The sequence below is a fragment of the Neopelma chrysocephalum genome, unplaced genomic scaffold (assembly GCF_003984885.1).
Source record: "Neopelma chrysocephalum unplaced genomic scaffold, ASM398488v2 Primary Assembly neopelma1_59, whole genome shotgun sequence".
Lineage (NCBI taxonomy): Eukaryota > Metazoa > Chordata > Aves > Passeriformes > Pipridae > Neopelma > Neopelma chrysocephalum.
The window spans coordinates 6,668,748-6,688,417 of NW_020897714.1; the positions used below are offsets into that span (position 1 = coordinate 6,668,748).

Consider the following 19,670-nt stretch of genomic DNA (forward strand, 5'->3'; position numbering starts at 1 on the left):
ATTTCTCTTTTAATAAAGTTAAAGAAGACTTCTTCCTCATGAAAAGTTCCTGTCACTTTTGGCTAAACAGCACTGTAGTGCATTAACAGAAAAACATTTCATGGTTTTTATAAAACTTCCAAATTCAATTTTCAGATCTTGATTTTTCTTGGTATTTAATATTTAATCCATTTGTATTTAAATAATTTTTTCTCTCTGATAATTCCTAAATAATAAACAGAGTATAATCTGATTCTACACACTGAAAATATTATAAATACCTTTTCAATATAAGTTATAGTAAAATTCCTAAAGCAAGATGAACTATGGAATGTCAACTATTCCATGTGAACCTGCCAGCATTTGGAAGGAACTTAAAAAACTGTTTTAAATTTTCAGTTCAGAAGACTTTGGTTTTTATTTTACAAAGTGAGTTTGTTTTGGTTTTTTCTCCAATATATTTCAGGGAATCAGCACTGTGTCTATGGATTCCTTGTAATCAGATGTTGTCTGTCTAATGATCAGTAACTACAGGTGTCACACCTGTAGAAATTTGGTAGACAGACAAATCTATTCCTTCGTAAAGGCCTATAAAGCTGTTGCAATCTTTTTCAGTGAAAATTTTAGTATATATTTTATAGACCCAGTGGATTTTTATGAAGACTTCAAATTCCACAAACTTTACTCATTTTTATTTTTAACTGAGTATCTTCAAGGATTTATAAAAATAGGATCACCAAACAGAATAATTCAGGTTTCTACTCTGCTATGTACTAAAAGTTAGTAATTAGTATTCATAACTCAATGTATTAGGGTTCTGCTTAAATTACTAAAATGTTCCTTGCAGTTTTGTAGATCAGGAAAACTAAAAAGTACTCCTTCATTATTGTACCTCAGAGTCATGTTTTACTTTGTCTTGCTGTCTACTATAATTCGAATAGTCACGAATAAAATATTCCTGGAAATGGGTGAGGAAAATGGAACTGAACCATTAAACTTCATGAAGAATAGAAATAAATTTAATAATGTAGTGATGATTGTATTTGAGCTGTTGTATAAATAATTATATGCCAGGTTTTTTTGATAGTCAGATAGAAGAAAGCTCTTGATGGCTATTCCAGGAAATGAATGTCTGTTTAATCCATCAGAAAGTTTAGTTCAGGTTAATTCTCAGTGGGGATATAGGGCTATCTGTCAAATAGAAGGTATGCTTGAACTATTCTAATGTTTTATCAGGTGCATTTAATACTGATTTTGTTGAGTGGGAAAACTACTGTACAGCTACCTAATCCTCTTTTCAAATTACACACCGAAGAAACAATAATAAAAACATTATTAACTGAAGTAGTGGGAATAGACATAAATAAAACTTTGTAAATGATACTTGATCAAACACTAGAAAAGTTTTTTCCTTTTTCTCCTTTTTTGAGGCTACTATTAGAAGTGATTAATTAGATATAAAGTCTAACAATGGAGATTTGTCTACAGAACTACAGATTATTTGACATGTAAGGAGGATAGGTAGCCCAAAATGTAATCCAACCCATAGTCTGCTCTAACACAGAAACAAATGTACCTAAAGTATTCCTCACAAATTATTCATTACCCTTTCCCTCCAATATCTGGTGCTGAAAATTGCTCGGCAACCCTCAATAGATTGCTATAGTTTCTAGCTAAACTTATAGTCATAGTTTTAGTTACTTATTTAGGTATATCATTGCAGTCCGTGTAATTTTTAATTCTAATTTTTTTTGTGCAAGTAAATTTCTATTTTCATTTATCTTCAATTTATTAACATGATTTTTTATATATTTCAAAGTCTCCTACTATCCCCCTTTTCTGGATTGAACCCGACATATTTCTGCTTTCCCACTTTTCTAGTGAGAGAATTACTCCTTCCCCACTGTCTCATAAAAAGGGCTTCTATTAATATATCCCAAGAGTAATTGCACTTTCTGCAGTTGTATCCACATTATAAAATGCTGCCCAATTTTCTAGTTGTTTTTGTATTCCAAACAATTTTCTGCTATATGGCTGCTTATCTTCTGGATCTTTGCCTAGTTTGATTCCCATTTCAGGTCACTACAGTTCCCCTGGCTCAGTGTGTACAAATCAGTTTATGCTTGCTTGGTGTAAGATGGTACCAAGCAAACAGCCCCTTTCCTTAATCCCATACTACAGGAAGTGACAAAGAGGCAACATATGGGTGAGATGGGAGTGTATTCCCCTGCACAACTTTCTAGTCTTGGTAGCTAGAGAATTCTTGCGAATCCTTCTACATAACTAGTTAGAAAAGGGGAAGAACTGAAGTTAAATAAGATGTTCAAATAATAATTTCTTGGGTTTGGGTGTTTCAAGCCTTGTAACATTTTTTTTTTATTCTATTCTTTTTTTACAGGTAGATAATGGCAACTATAAAGCTCAGTTTTTGAAGACAAATCATGATGTTAAAGTCTTAGAAATTTCTGATTTAAAAGCGTTTACAAGGTATTCTGTAGTAATCATTGCCTTTACGGGGGATGTTAATGCTGCTCTCCTAGAAGGCAAGGCTAGTTCTCCAGTGATTGTCTCCACTTTTGAAGCAGGTTTGTATTTTTTTCTACTTTGTATGGAACAAACTTTACAGTTTTTTTCTTTCATTTGACAAATGAATGAGAATTTTGAACACAAGGTGTGCTTTTAATACAGATTTGTCCTCACAATTATGAATACTAAGATTTACCTTTACTTCTGTAGGGATCCTAACTTACTTCATGTAAAATTTGGATGTGTGGATTACTAGATTACTAGTTTATTTCTATAGTCAATGAAGAAGGAGGTCCTATCTATATTAGCATGTATATATAAGATACCTCTCTTAGGCAGGGATGATTGCCTTGCGGAGGTGCCTGTTTCTCTCAAGAGACTGTTGAAAACTCTACACAACATGCTTGGTTTTGGTGCAAAATTGAAACATATAAAAATTAAGTGAAAGTGAATCCTACCATTTATAAATTGTACCTGTACTGACTTGAGGACACAATATGTGTCTTCTCAGTGCAAGGAAGTTGCTAATGAATGCTCACAGGGATCTGTGCTTGAGACGGCTGTTCCACAGACTCAAAACAATCTGGAGAATGAGATACATATTAAGGTGACAAAAGTTTCTGATGTTATTAAGTTACTCAGAGAAATAAAACTGAGAGAAGAGTAAGGAACTGTATGAGGACCTCATGACACTGTGTTACAGAAAAGTAGGCAGGATTGGCATTTGCTTAGAAAAATATAAATAGATGTACATGGGGAAGATGCAGTCCTAACTTTATATACTTAGATCATGGTTATGCTCTACTATCTTTGCTGGTTTTGAATGAAAATATTTTCTCAAAGTTTCATTCAAACTATTTATCAACTGTGTCTCTACTGAAGTCAGCTGAAGGTCAACTTTTTTAGCTACATACTCAGGTTAATTTCAGATTTAAACATACTACACAGTGATTGTATTTATCATTTATCTTTCCTTTGATGTATGAAAATCCAAGGTCCCTAATCATATGATACGAGTGTGTATATGTATATCTCTCCAGTGCCTTTAATAAGTTAAATTCTAAGATTTCATAACCTGTTTATATCCCTGGAAGGTGATATGGTCTTTTACTGTGGAAAAATTAAAGAAGATTAAATTAGGTGCTAGCTGGGTCTATCCTGAGACAGACAGTATCCTGTGATACCTGTTTTGGTAGTCCTTTCTCTTATTTAAATGTGTGACACATTAGGAGGTGCAGTAACCTTAGAGAGGAACTTTCTTTTTTCCATCTCATCCTGTGTCATCTGGTTTGTACAGCCTAGCGTATAGCTGAGTTAGGACCATTTTACGCAGACTTGCTCCAGTGAAGCCTGAGTAAGCATTTGTTGGTTGGTATAAAAAAAAAAAAAAAGGAAAGTATGACAACTGCACCTAAATCCTTGGCTAAATGTGTTGATTTCACTATTTAGAGGTCATACTACATACTTGTCTGCTCAGGTAGAGCAATAAATATTTAGCTGCCTGAAAAGAATGTTATAGCCTTTTCTTTCAGATAGGGGCATTGGGAAAATGATTTATACCTTTGCTGTCTTGAGAATAAGCTACTGGAATAAGCATTTGACAAGAAACTACCTCTGGGAAAAATGCATGTTGTGCTTGTATCGGGGCATCAGCTAATGGAAAATTTTTTCCTAAAGAGTTAGCCATGATAATCAGAGACTGTTTGGTACAGTGGTTTGTTTATATGTTGGGAGGGAGCTTGCTGTTGACAGAGGGCTTTCAGAAAGTGATACTCTCTGACACTTGCTTCTTACTTGTCAACCCATGCAAGAGTTTGTTTACGCCAGATGTATTTCAAGGTATAATGATGCCTTCAGGCTTTCTGAGTAGATAATCAGAAGAAATTTTTGAAATTTTTTAATAAAACCCAGAAAATATCAATGGAATAATACTGATGTGCAAAAAATATGATTTGTAATTTTTCTGGTTTTACTCTAATAGTAATAGTTGTACGCTGATTAAGTGGATCATTGAGATATTTATTTCAGTGCCTGAAGACCCACCTAACAACATAACTTTTCAGAAGATACCAGATGAAGTAACAAAGTTTCAAGTAACATTTGTGCCACCATCTGAACCAAATGGAAATATTCAAGTGTATCAAGCTATGGTTTACAATGAAGATGATCCCGCTGCCATCCAGATCCATAACCTTAGTGTCATTGAAAAAAAAGATCAGTCAGTCACTGCCATGATAGAAGGACTAAAAGGAGGACATACCTATAATGTCAGCGTAAGAACTGATAGTTTTGCTTTGGATTTTTTTCTTTGATATGTGTGAGATTAGTTTGAATGGGGAATAAAACTTTGGCTGAATATGAGATTTCCATGCCAAGAATGTTAGCTGGGGTGCAAAGCGAGGCAAGTTTGAGGAATGAGTGGAGCAATGAACAGGATAGAGTGAGTGGGAGCAGGACACATCCCTAGTCCAGATGACCAGTTCCTGTGCAGTAGCAAAGCAGTCTGACACATCCTCACAAGCACAGGATTAAATCTCTCTCTTAAGCAACTACTTGCATTGCTCACTTGGCTCCCCTGAAAGGTCTGGTTCTGCAAGGGGAGCTTGCTAGGAGTATGTGCATGAAGTACTTTCAAATAGTCAGAAACTGGGACATAAGAGGAGGAAATAAAACTCTTCAAGTGGGCTTGTTTTCTCCTTTTTGTAAGAGCTACATTACAAGTGATGAAGTGTTACTGTGCTTAGGATTGTAAAGCAACATGAAGTAAATTCTAGCAAAGTGTGAATGACAAAAGGAATATTTTGGCATTCATTGTTGCTTCAAGTATATCCAGAATTGGCCAATATGAAGCTCTTACAAATACTTATTAAGCAAGTGTTTGCTTTTTTAAAGGTATATGCAATTAATGGTGCTGGCGCAGGGCCAAAAATTCAATTGAAAATAACCATGGATATCAAAGGTATGTCTCATAAAATACCCTTTATCTGAAATCTTTATAAATGCTGAAGAAATTGCTGAGTACACAGCTGTGTGCCTTTGGCTATTATTTAGAAGCCACATAATGTAGGAACAGGAATATGTGACTGATAGCCTTGAATTGTAGTGTTCAATTTTGCTGCATATTAATCATCATTCGCTATTTGTATCTGAACAATACTGTAAAGCATGTGCAGACTCAATGAAGTAATCATATTGAGTTCAATATTTTAATCATCATCAGGGAACAGCTTAGAATGGGACAGAGGTAAAGCTAAGTATGCAGTATAACAGTAGTCGAAATAAACAAAGTGAAATTAACTGAAAAACTAATATGCGGTCTTTTTGTTTCCTCTTTTAGTTGAAAACTGATGCACATAGACATTTATCAGAATATAGTTTTTAGAGTCTTATGACATTAAGTAAAACATTAAGTCATCCCTGAAAACATGCTGGAGATTTTTCATGCATAACACAGCTATGTGCCTGAACAATATATCTGTAGTAAAAATATTGTAAAACAGAACTCTGCGGTATATCTTTATTTAAAAACAGAACCACCAAGACCTAAAAAGAAACCAGCACCAGTTTATGATACCAATGGGGCATTACTCGTCACAGCTACAACAATTGCAATCAAAATGCCAATATGTTATTACAGTGATGATCATGGCCCTATCAAGAAGATACAAGTTCTTGTTGTGGAAGCTGGAGGTAGAATTTTATACGTTCTCTTGAAAACTTTTTAAAGTTCAGGCTGTTTGTCTTTTTTATTTCTTGGGTTTCAGTAGTTTCACTTTAGAAAGCAGCTAACAAAGTCACTTTAGCTGTGACAATAGCACTAAGAGCAAAGTATCATTCATAATACTTATGGCCTGGGTACTGGATTTTGGGAACACTTGCCAATTAAGTGTCATGCACGCTGTTTGAAGCCACCAATATTATTCAGTCCCTACTTTTGAAATTATATTTCTTTATTTTTCATTTCCTTGAAATAGAAAGACCCAACATTTGACATTTGTGAAGGTTAAAAAGTCTGAAACCTTTCTTTTTTTGGCAAGGTTATTCTTCTGTCACTATTAGTGTTGCCTGTAAAAGAATGCAGTCATGTGCAGTTGATATTTCCATTTCATAATGGGGGCAGAGGGAGTTATATATCCTTTCTCTAGACTGTGGGTAAGAATGTTTATTCCCTTGCACGGACTGATGAACATCTACTCATACGAACACTGCTGTGTAACTCTTTTGAGTAATTGCTTACCAATGTGAGTGGGAGTTTTATGATAGGACATCATATGATCAGGCTTACTTACCTAAGGAGGACAAATTCCAAGTATTTAATTCCCTTATTTTCCTTGGTTTCAAAGTATAGAAGTAAAGCATTCACATAAAGTGAACTCACATTATGCGGGTCACCTTTTTCTGAATTTTGCATTTTAGCACTAATCCTAAATTTACTTCATAACTATTGCTGTGAAGATTTTATTGAACTGACAGATATGCAAACACCATGCTAAGCAATATTTTGAAGATTTTTCTCATGAGCTGCTAGGTACCATCCACTTATACAAATCTACTAGTTTAACTTATGAAACAATCTTTACTGTCTTGACTAACACTTTTTACTGTCTTTGCTAGCTAGCCATGCTCAGTTTCAAGGTCAAGTGGCTTGCACAAGTAATATACTCTACAGGCAGAGCTCCTGTGCAAAATTGCCCCTCAAATTTTCTGACTGTGATTCAGTTGACTTACTCAGAGATGACAAAACATGCATAGTGGATAGTAAAAGAAATTAGGGTTCAAGTGCAAATGCAGCTATAGACTTAGTTGTGTAAATGGCACCAATAGCATGCTAAGCTCTTAAAAAAAATATTTTCCTATTTAACTTCTTCAATTACAGCCTGGTTAGAATGTAAATTGTATATATTATTTCTTTTCTTGACAATAGCTCAACATGATGGGAATGTTACTAAGTGGTATGATGCCTACTTCAACAGACCAAGGCCATATTTTACAAATGAAGGCTTTCCAAACCCACCATGTGTAGAAGGAAAAGAAGTTCTGAGTGGGAAAGAAGAGGTATATGTCATAGGTGCTGATACTACGTGTATGATACCAGGCAGTCAAGATAAAATATGTAATGGCCCACTGAAACCAAGAAAGCAGTACCTGTAAGTACATTTGTCTCAGTTTGTCCAAGAGAAGGATTTAAGTGAAATATAGATTTATGCAAACACATTAAAAGTGTAGTTTAATTAGAAAAGGTGGAGATTGAAATAATCATCACGTGTTTCTAATTTTAAATTTTTTTGGCTGAGTATAAATATGGGAGACAAATATTTTACAAAATTTTTCAAGCAACAAAAGATGCTTACTGAGTTCTTAAATTAAATAAACCCAAATTCAAGACAAGTAATTCATATAGGGTTTTTTTAATACATTCAGGATATTGACAGAGTTCTTAATGTCTGTCATAATGTCCCTTTTGCAGGTGAATAATGATTCCAACTTATATTATGCTAAAACTAAAAATAGTTTTTAGTTTCTAAGTGAAACAATATTTAAGAAAATGCACATAAACTTTTATTTCATTAGTTTTCTTGCTTTTATTTCACAGATTTAAGTTCAGAGCAACTAACATTAAAGGACAGTTTACAGATTCTGACTATTCTGACCCTATCAAAACGTTAGGTAAGGAGAGTGTCATTTACTAAAGTATTTCTCTATTTCCAAGGGTCTAGAGAATTCCATTTTTCTTTTTAGTACAGTGGTTTTCATGAAGTAAATAATCTCTATTTTTGTTGGACCTAGCTTGACTAAAATGACTGAGGAAACATATTTATTGCCTTGTATGTCCTCTTGAGGTTTCCAAGAGATTTTACCTCAGCCTGGAATGTTAAATGAAGAAGCAGTGTTGACAAAGTTCATTTGCAGAGACTCAATTATACCAATAAAAACACCATGTTGTCAGGATAGTTCATTTTGCTTGTCGAACTTCCAGAAGCTCTATTGTTTGTGCTGTTTCCTTCTGTGTTGGATGTAGAACTAGTATTGTATACTCTCAGCTGGTTAAAAAAAATGGCTGGTTAAATGGAATTACATTCATCTGGTGGCTAGTCACTAGAACTGTTCCCACTGAGCTCAGTATTCAGCCAGTTCTGTTTAGTGTCTTTTATTGATGGTCTGGACTAGGGGATCAAGGCCACCCTCAGTTGGTTTGCAGATTACACCAAGTTGGGCAGGAGTATTGGTTGATCTGCTGGAGGGTAGGAGGGCTCTGCAGAGGGATCTGGACAGGCTGGATCCATGGTCTGAGACCAATGGTATGAGGTTCAACAAGGCCAAGTGCTGGGTCCTGCAGTTGGGTCACAACAACCCCAGGCAGCACTACAGGCTGGGAGCAGAGTGCCTGGAAAGAATGCCCAAGACTCTGCCCTGAACAGAGTGCCCAAGGGAAAAAGGACCTGGAGGTGCTGCTTGACAGCCAGCTGAACATGACCCAGCGTGTGCCCTGGTGGCCAAGGCCAATGGCATCCTGGCCTCCATCAGAAATTGTGTAGCTTACCAGGACCAGGGCAGTGATTATCCCTCTGTACTCAGCCCTAATGAGCCCACACCTCGAGTGCTGTGTACAGTTCTGGACCTCTCAGTACAAGACATTGAGGTGCTGGAGCTTGTCCAGAGAATGGCAATGGAGCTGGTGAAGGGTCTGGAGCACAAGTTTTCTGAGGAGAAGCTGAGGGAGCTGGGGTTGTTTAGCTTGGAGAAAAGGAGGCTCAGGGGAGACCTTATTGCTCTCTAGAGCTACTTGAGAGGAGGTTATAGCCACGTAGGGATTGAACTCCTCTCCCAAGTAACAAGCGATAGAACATGGCTTCAATTTGTGCCAGGGGAGGTTTAGATTGGATATCAGGAAAAATTTCTTCATAGAAATAGTTGTCAAGCACTGGAACAGGCTGCCCAGGGACGTGGTAGAGTCACTATCCCTGGAGGCAATTAAAAGACATGTAGATGTGGCACTTAGGGACATGGTTTAGTGATGGACTTGGCAGTGTTGAGTTAGCAGTTGGATTCCATGATCTTAAAGGACTTTTCCAACCTAAATTATTCCATGATTATATTCCAGTGAGCCTAGTGGCAGGTTATCTGAGGACATGGCCCTCTAACTCCTTCATCTTTAGCTACAGACAAAGCCCCATATGAATTAATAAATCGGTAAATTAATATTGTATAATAGAATCTGTCTGGTTCTAATGTCACTAGCCAATAGGCCAGCTGTTATTTAGTCTGAAATACAACATAATTCCTTCATGGCTGTATTGATATACCCCCAAAATTGGGAATGATGTCTCTTGTAGCAAACTGTAATAAGATCTGTAAGTGGTACTAATATATTTTCAAGACAAAAACTTACTCAGCTAAGCATTAGCCCAGACTTTCTGAAAATGGATCCCAAGACAACTGGATGAGTACTCAGAAGAATTTTAGTGGGCACATATTTTTCGCTTGGCATTCATCTTCTGTGATATGAGCTCCCTTATTCATCTGATCCATTTTAGAAATTTGTTACATGATCTGGTACTGAAGACCCTGAAATGCTGATTCACTACCTCAATATTCTGAAAGGATCCGGTACTATTTCTCTATCCCTGAATATTTTGGAAAGTGCAACATAAAAGTTGTCTTTATATGTTCTGAGTTTAAAAGTCAATGAAGCAAATATTTTGCCCAGTAAGGGAAAGATAGTGTTCCAATCAGGGAAAACAAGTTCACTAGAAATGAGCCCAATTCTATCCAGTTCCCTGGGCAACTTTCTCCTCTCTATCAGAAAAGTCTGCAGTACTTAGTGGCAGGCAGATATTCTAATTCATTTGCTTATGTATTTTTACTGAAAATTTGTGACACTTTTTCTGTTTTGTAGGTGATAAATAAGCACAATCTCTTTTATGCTGAATAAAATGTAACAGGAAAAAAAAAACAAAACAAGGGATATGTTCCTCAGATATCCATGGCTCCTCATACCCATCCAGCGCCTTCTGTGCTAAACTTTAACAGCAAGCACTGCTTTTTAAGGCCAGACTACAGCATCCTCTTGTCTAGCCTTAACTTCTAAATTTCAGAGCCCATACAACAAGAAACAAAACTTACATGGAATAGATAATTAAAAGATCTTTGAATGTTTTTTTACAAGTTCTGTGAAATCAACATCAAACTGATATATCAAAAATGATACAGATACTGCACTTAAGGGATCTTAAGGATGCAGCACAGGCAATGCCATTACCAATGTCATCTTAAGTGAATAAGGGAAATTAGATTTTTTCAGACACATATTCTCTGGAGACACATAACATAAGGAACCTTGCCCAAGTGTTTTCTTCCAGAACATGCTTTGGTTATGTGAACTTTGGGCTTGCTCTAGAGGCCTAATTCAGAACATACAAGATAGATCCGTAGCTTTTAGATATTTCTGTGACCCAATTACTTATATTGCACTCATAGCATCAGCTTCTTTCCAAGAGAAGTTTATGGTGCCTGAAATCAATTAGCTTCTTTCATAATAATCACTGAAATTTGTGGTTTTCCAACATTACAGTTTCACTTTAGTAGATAAAACACTAATTTAAATTTTGGCAGAGGTATTCACAACAGTTCAAAGAACCCTAAATTATTTTGGTTTCTAAATCTATTAATAGAATAGATGGGTCTTTGATCTGGAAAATCAGAAAGCTGACCTTGTATAATTTGCAGCAGAAAAAATTATGGAAACCTTGAGAGATTTCTCTGTGATAGATGTCAGATGCTCTTGTTAAACAACAGGAATTTTGCTAGGAAGGAACACTGAAGTAGAAATTACTGGAATACACAGCTGCAATAATGTTTTTTTTAATTATAGTAAAGGATGCACTTTAATAGCATGCACCCACTCAACCATATTCAGAGTACCGCAACCCTCCTCTTAAGCTGGAGAGGTGGAGTTTCTTCCTCATAACCCATGACTGACATTGCAAAAATAATGTCCATATTACAAGAAAAGGTCAGGATTTTTCCATGAGATAATGGTGGTGATAAATTCTGTTTAAACTTTTAATACATCAAGGCAGATCATAACCTTTTCGTAAACTCTGATAGCTTGTTCAGCAAATCATTGGGAGGCAACTGGTAAGTTGTGTAAGTGTACTTTTTCCACGTGAAATATAAAGCTGATGAGATAAGAAATAATCAAAATGGGGTTTTCTGACACTGATTTTTGCATAGAAACTGACCTTAATATATTCTATTATTCCAATTTGTTATCATCATGCATTGAGTGTAGCACCTGAAAATTATACAATGTGATATTTTCTGTTTTGTCTCCTTTCCCTTGCTCATAATCATCTCTACAGACATGTCCACACAGAAAAGTATAGTCCTTCCCTGTTGCAAAGAGGTAGGGAAAAATGTGGGGGTTTTATTCTTCATGGGTATTCTACTAGCACTATTTTGGTTCATAACATTGGTATTGTTTGGACTGATGTTAATTGTAGGATTTAACACAGACTTCATTGTTCACTGCAAAATAGATAGAACCATTGTAGAGGTTCCTCTGTATATTCTTCTGTCCTTCTTCCACATTGCTAACATTTTTGCATTATCATAGTAGTAAGTGAGTGGCATGGACATTTTCATTCATTTTCTCATTGAAACATTTTTGTATATATTTGCTTTTCTATTCTTTTGTCTTTCCCTGGGCAAAATTTTTCTTATCTTGTAGTGTCCAGTGTTGCATCTAAAACTTTGTTAATGCAATGGAAGAATTATTTCAGGCGTTTTGTAAACTATATTGAATTCTGTTACCTGTCATTTCATAGAGGCATGATATTTCTTATTCATATTAGTTTTGCTCTACAGTAATCTCACACTTTCTTTTCATAAATTTCTACCTAACCTACTGTTTACTGTGCTGTATTATTGTAGCTGATTATTCCTACCTACATGTGGAACCATGCACCTGACCTTACAAAATTGCATCCTACTGTTTTAAGATCATTTCTTCAGATAAATTAGGATCATTTTGAATTTGAATGATGTTCTCCTATGGACATCAGTCCAGATCATCTGCCGTACACTCTCTAATCGAAAAACAGGGCCTTTTGAGAGAAACAAAGCCAGGCTTACAGCGTTTCCCATGTGTCTGTGGGAGGATGTTGTCCTTTTAGTGGGAAATCTCAGTTTCATACGGCAGGAAGCAGTACATTTTCTCCCCTTCCTTGAGGCTAAACAGGAGCTAGGTTTTCTACAGTGGATCAGCAATGAAGGTGAATGTCAACATAGGTGAACAATACCAGCAGTAGTATTCCCTTGCTTTACTTATTTTCACTGTTGCCCAAGGGAAAAAGAGAGTGGGTTTTTTTTAATGTAGGTGCTGGATTACCAGGAAGGGTGGGAAATAAAGTGAGTCTCAGAAATGTAGCACTAAAGAGGTTCAAAAAGAGGCCTAGAAACTTCTAATCTAAATAGTTTATCAGTTTCTGAATGAGTTTTCACTCTCACCTGGAAGGACTGATTATTATCACAGAGGCCTTTATGACTACTTTTGACCTACTGGTGGTTATTCCTGACAATATCACCAATTCACATAAACAAGGAGCATGAGTTAATGGTCAGTGAGGCAGATTAATCCAGGACGTTCAGATCTGGTCACTAGTTGGGTTCTTTCAGCACCCTTAGAATATCTCTAAAAATAGTATCTTTTTTTTGTGCTTTTGAGTGGCAGCAAGCCTCATAGCTTTAGAGTTGTGCTCTGCCTTTTCCACTTGAGGAGTCTGAGTAGTCCTCCTCTGTTCTTGGCTGCACAGAGACTGAAGCAGGAGCTTAGCTCAGGCCAAGGTTCAGACTGATATTACTGCAGTGTGGACTTACCTTAACCTGTTGAGCAGGTAAAACTGAGAAGCACCAAGGGATGGCTGCACATACAGCTCTAGCCATGTACTATTAATGTTACGTGTTACACAGGTCGGCAATGTTCAGGAACCTCTACATAAATTGTTTCTGGTTTTGTTATATTTTTCTTCTGAATCAGCTCTTCAGCCACCACAAAATGGATGCAGTTGCACAGAGACAAAAGGAGTCTGTCTTTCATCATTTCCTTATTTCCCACTGTCAGAAATGCAAAAATTCGAAAGAATCTATGAAATACTAGCTTTCCATTTTGTGTTGCAGGTGAAGGACTAACTGGAAGATCTGTAGAAGTTATCCTTGCTGTTACTCTGTGTATACTCTCAGTTGTTCTTTTGGTGGCTGCAGTGTATGCTTTTGCAAGGTGAGATTTATGTATCCTTGCCATAGTACGTTTGAAAACACTCAAAAATGTTTTAAAGAAGAGTTGAAATGGTCTTATAAACAGGACAATTCTGTCATTTCAAAATGTGTTGGTTTTTGGTTGGGTTTTTTTGTCTTTTATGTAGGAACTTAGGGAGGTGCACACAAAGACTAGAGAGGATAACTTCCATAGATGAAGAAAACCCATTTTGTCCATAGGGCGAATCAGAGTGGTTAGCCTACCTTAAATTTCTGAAGTCACTTCTCTATTGACAGATCAGTGTCAGCTGGTTGCAGTTATCGTGATGGCTAACACTATTTATAGCTGAATATGAAGTAAATACTCTAAATTCTATTTTCTGTCTTGCTAATAAATTCATAACTTCAATACATTGAAGTAGCACACATGAAAGAGAAATTGAGTTCTAATTCAAATTGTGAACAAAATCTCTATGTAAAGAAGCAGGCCGGGCACTGCACACACAATGTTAGTTTCCTCATTCATCAGTTCTGTTCTCCCTCAGCTGCATTATTCAGGCACTACCAAAGAATTTATGTAGGAAAACTAAAAGAATATAGCAGCTAGATTCTTTTTTCTGAATTTTAAACAATGTAACTGCAGTTATGTTTGTCCTCTAAATTAAACCATTGGAAGGGAGAGAATAAAGGCCAAGGAAGGATTCCCGGCAACCATTTTTCAGTTTCAGCCTGTCAAATCAAAGTATTGATATATGTGTCCTTAAGTCTTTTGCATGTTTATTTTTCACTTTATTTTCTGTTTAGAATTCGGCAGAAGCAAAAAGAGGGAGGCACATACTCCCCACGAGATGCTGAAATTATTGACACTAAGTTCAAACTGGATCAGCTGATCACAGTGGCAGACCTGGAGCTGAAGGATGAGAGATTTACACGGTAAGCATACTCCTTAGGCAAAACAGTAGCCCAAAGGGTCTGTAGCCGTGACCCCTTTCTGACCTTTGCTTGTTTGGAAGTGTTTGTGCTGTTCTTACTTACACAGGTCACTGAGATCCTTTTTCAAAGAATGACCTCCATCCTCAAGACACTTCTCACTAGCTTTTATAAAATCACTTAATCTTAAGCTCTTTTTACAACAAGATAAAGATCTAAGTGCAAATAACTGTTTAATTGTGTTAGCCAAAAAAGGGTTACATATTTTTAAACATGCAGAATTTCTGAGGTTTTAATGGCCCAGTGTTTCTGTAGGCTGCAAACTTACATAAGTATTTCGAAAGAGCCAAACTCCCAGAAATCCCTGTCAACTAATTTGAGAACAAATAAACTAATTCATTAACAAATCTGTCATTGTTTAATTGACATTTGGAAAGCTTTTTTTTTTTTAACCAAGGCATTTGCATAACATCTGGGTTTCTGTGGAGCTTAGCACACCGGCTGTACTAACATCTACTCCTTCAAGGTGCGTGCAGCAATTCCAGGCTATTAATATTTTCTACCTGACAAGGAATCTTATCACAGATATTTATCAGAAGGAAAACCACTCTTTTTACTGCCAGAAATATTATTCACCAAATAAATATAACTCTTATTCTCAATAATATGGGACATCCAACTGAGTTAGAAATATTTGGCAAACATTCCTCACCTGCTGGTATTTTCCCTGCTGTGTCACAGATGAAACACTGTGGTAGAGTCTTCTTAAAGATGAGAAGCCTAAAATAGTCTTGCCCTAGAAGTCAAACATCCTATTGTTGCAGGTTAGGAATAGCTGGAAGATGAAAGGTTGTAAGCTGTTGACCTGGGCTTTTTGTATATGTCTACGTGTGTGGTACAGAGTAAGTTGATTGCATGTACAAACCTGTTCAAAGTAGAGCACACAAGAATGGCTGCTTGTGACAGATGAGAAAACATACTGTGAATTATCTGGAAATCACTGATGTAACAGATGTGGTATGTTGTGTGTGGGACACTTGTTGTTCAGATAACATTGTTTAGTACCTGCTAGTAACAGTGGAAAGCGTCCTCTGAAGACAGAACCATAGCCAATGCACTGTGATAACTGTGACTCATATAAGTGGTCTTGATGGATCTTCAAAATTACCTTGTTTCCAAACTGTTAGCTGAATAAAAATAGTATTAATTTTGTTTATATACTAAAGTGTTAATGGATTTTACTTCCAGATGCTCTTCATTTTTCTTTAGACGCAAGGAGATATTTGTCATCCAGTAAGTTTTTGTATTATTGAAGCAACATGGTGTGTTTTCTATTCTATTCTATTCTTTTAACCTGTATGTTACTGTACTATACTGAGCAATATAGTTAATCAAAATGAAATGTCAATCTTTGCAGACATACTAATGACAAAAATTGTATTTGTCATCATGAAATCATGTCTATTTTTAGTACCTAACTTTAAATTATAACAGTTCCACAACTATTTTACATGGAAATTATAACACATTATGGTAATTTAGCCCCGAGATATACAACCTATCCTTGAAATAAAGGTAGTGCAAATGCGACATAAGAAACATGATGTTACTTTCCTTTGGCAGTTAGAATGTATATACTCAAGATAAATATTTTTTTTTCTCAATTGCCTTTTGTACTCACACTGCGGGAGTTTCATACTATACCCCTACCAACTCAGCAACATATCCCCCCAGTCAAATCTTTTATCAGTTTTCAGATACTATTCTGCCACTCTTCTGTCTAAATTATATGTAGTTTGGATTTGTAGAGTCTCAAACTCTTCAGAGTAATTGCAAACTATATTGTGTCATACTTATGTACGCTTCATTATGTGATTTAGGCACAGCAAGACCTTTACTGAACTGTGTTTCAGCAGTTTTAGTTACATCACCCTTATTTTAATGAGTCAGATTCATATCTTGGTTTGCAATTTGTCATGTTGTTCCATGTGTACTTTTCTCTTTCCTCCTTCCACCCCTTCTTTAATGGTCAAAAGCAAAGACTCTCTATTTCAGTCATTGTGAGGTACATGAAGCAGCTGTTAAAATTTTTGATTATTACTTTTTAAACAATAATGGCACTGAAGCTACAGTGGCCTCCTTGCTCAGGTCTTTCGTTGAACGTTAAGACAAATTGTTGAAGTTTGAAGTGTAGGCACTAATTGATAATTCCTCAGGATAGAATTCAGGACATCTTTTCAACTGGAAGACAGAAAATGTACTGTGGAACCCTAGTACATAACATACACAGAGTAATGAGGGGTAGGATATCCTTTACCTGATCAAATTTTTTTAGTTTATTATAACTTTTTTCTTTTCTAAGCTTCAAAGAATGTTTCAATATCTGTAATATTCTGTTCTGGTAATGCCAGTGACCAAAAGAGACAATTTAGGTGTCCTTCCTCATAATGATATATCAAGGAGCTGGCAGAAGCATGGCAGCATGTGCCAAGGCAGTTTACTGCAAAGCCTAATGTCTAAAACATTTTTGCTACCTGTTTTCAGACTTCCACAGTTGCATCATGAAAGAGCTTTAGTACTTGTTACCCTTGGGGAACAGCCATGTTGAAGTCAATCCCAGTCCCAGTTCTTGTGTTGACCCTATAATTTCATGATTTGTTGTTAAAGCAGTGACATGTTAGCATGTTAAATTATTGTATTGCATGTTGATGACTACAGTGTAACCTTTACAAATTTCCCATGCATTTGGAACGGGCATCACTGCATCTGCACAACCTACTGCTCTACATTGACTGCATTTAGGCAGGTATCTCAGCTGTGTTTCAAAGCTTACTGTGTTTCAGTTTATGGTATTCTGTAAGTGTATGAGGAAAGCATAGATGGGCAGACTCTCTTGCCAGACTGGCATGTTTGTATTTCTTGGATAACAGTAAATCAGTTGAAATCTTATCCAGCTTTCTACTCTGAAAAAGTGATGGGGAGTTTGTGTGAAACTCTTAGGTGATAAAAGAACAGCATAGATTTTTTTTCTCTATCTACTCATCACCTTATTCAGTGCTCATTTGAAGGGGATGTTTTTGAAACCACATGTTTTTTCATTTCTCAGACAGTATATTATTTATCATGGTAGTGACTATAAATCAATAAAGGCATGCACTTGCAGCTGACACCATTCATCCACAGAATCAAAATACTCTAGCCTGCTGCCCAAGAAATGGAGTAGAAAAAGGTTTTTCTGTTCTGTATGAATATGACTGGAAATATTTTTTATCATTCCTAGATCAAAAATTTGACAGCTTGAAGCTTAGCAAATGTTCAGTATAGGTTAATCAAAGCATTATATTTCAAACATTTTTATAATTTTTTCATATTAAATATTTTGCATTAAAAAAGTCAATTTGACTAGAAAAAGACAAGTTTATAAGTGCTAAGAATCCCATTCTGACAATTTTGAAACTTTTTAGGTTAGGGTAACATTTTTTTTCAGACCATGAAATTAATGGAAAATCCCAGTCACCACTAGTAATCTTTTAACATAATGGCCATCATAAAAAAATTACTTGAAAAACTTCAGTGTCTAATATTACTAATACTAGCAAGTACATATACACTGTCTCTCAACAAGTCTTTGTTAGGCAATTAATTAATTGGATGTAGTTTCAGAGGACATGCAGGGAATTAAGCCCTACTGAATTCAGTGGAAAATGAGATCTTGTTTATGAATCCAAAATGAGTGTTTGGGACATACGATGCTCTCTGTGATGGTGGAGATGGTGTGAGACAGGCAATAACAAAAAAAAACAACCTTGTTTAAAACATATACAGCCCATCAATCTAAATTAGATTAAAGATTGTTTCATTAAGCACACTGAATATACATATGCTGGTCGCTCTCATTACTTACCTTTTAAAACATGTACATAGGGTTTGCCAAGTCACTTTTAAAAGCAGAAACTAAACTTCTATGAGTAGATTCTGTCCCTAAATTTTCAGGGTGCACAAGGTTTGGTGAGAGGCAAGTAACTCTTCCCTGTTACAGGTGCTCACCTAGGAGGCAATCTATCTGTCACCCTCCTTTTGCAGTGGTTTCTACAGCAAGATAAAGCTGTGCAGATCCCTGTTTCCTAAAGTCTTTCCTTGAGAAGTTGCATCTTGCAGTTGATCCTTTGAGGCTTTTGTTTCACTTTGTGTGAGACAGCTTGTCAAACAGATGGGGCACAGACTCAGAAGAAATTTTTCTGCATTACAGACACTGTAACCATTGCAAATACCAGGTAATTAGAAATCCTTTTGAAAAAATATTGTATATAAAATGATTATCTGATCCCACCCTTCCTATATACTATACATCTGGTAGTTGTCTGTATTTGAGGTAACAATTCTGCACACACATTACTTTCTATAGACCAGCCTGTTTCTTTCTGTAGACAGATCTATCTTCCTTTGAGTGGGGATAGGCATGGCTTCTGCCTTGCCTTTTTCTTCAACAAGTTTCCTCTAGTAATCAGCTATCAAAAATAGGCTTCCTGAAGTTTGTATTCCAGGAGTACGAAGTTTATGAATGTATGCGTCTTGGTGCAATGGAAGAAATGACCATGTGTTCTCTTTCCTTAGGCCTTTAATATTTAGGAAGGGTTAAGCTCCATATTGCTTTCAATTAACTTGTTAAAAATGAGTTCCTCCCTTGGTCCTAGGAAGTGTCAATGGTGCTTATGAGTTAAGCCTTTTGCCCACATAGTAATTTCTGTTGTTTTCTATCTGGACGTAGTTTTAATTCCCTGTGGATTTGAGATGATTGACCCAGAGAGAAAGCAGAGTCTGTGTGGCAGTATGGTCTTCAGTTACCACTGCCAACACAAATAAATGCCTTCTTTCTAGCTCTATCATAAGTAATCTGAGTGGGATTCAGATTTTTGATAGACTTCAAAAAAACCCCACACACGAAACAATACACTGTTTTAAAAGATAATCAGATTTAA

The 19,670-nt window shown here is 36.1% G+C and overlaps 1 protein-coding gene across 5 annotated transcripts in view; it reads left to right on the forward strand.

The window, feature by feature from the left end:
* Nucleotides 1–19,670, forward strand: part of PTPRQ (protein tyrosine phosphatase, receptor type Q) — a 118,872-nt gene that overhangs the window by 79,529 nt on the left and 19,673 nt on the right. For 2 of the 5 annotated variants that reach the window (XR_003533678.1, XM_027679931.1), the window contains exons 38-45: nucleotides 2,378–2,564; nucleotides 4,534–4,778; nucleotides 5,398–5,464; nucleotides 6,037–6,195; nucleotides 7,430–7,652; nucleotides 8,099–8,172; nucleotides 13,684–13,783; nucleotides 14,566–14,694. Coding sequence is in view for 4 of the 5 variants with exons in the window: in XM_027679931.1 (XP_027535732.1) it covers nucleotides 2,378–2,564; nucleotides 4,534–4,778; nucleotides 5,398–5,464; nucleotides 6,037–6,195; nucleotides 7,430–7,652; nucleotides 8,099–8,172; nucleotides 13,684–13,783; nucleotides 14,566–14,694 (1,184 nt within the window). In the remaining variant the exon portion in view is untranslated. Of the gene's footprint in view, nucleotides 1–2,377; nucleotides 2,565–4,533; nucleotides 4,779–5,397; nucleotides 5,465–6,036; nucleotides 6,196–7,429; nucleotides 7,653–8,098; nucleotides 8,173–13,683; nucleotides 13,784–14,565; nucleotides 14,695–15,939; nucleotides 15,985–19,670 lie in introns of those variants that run through there. The other 3 variants (XM_027679935.1, XM_027679933.1, XM_027679934.1) reach the window with 3 other exon arrangements.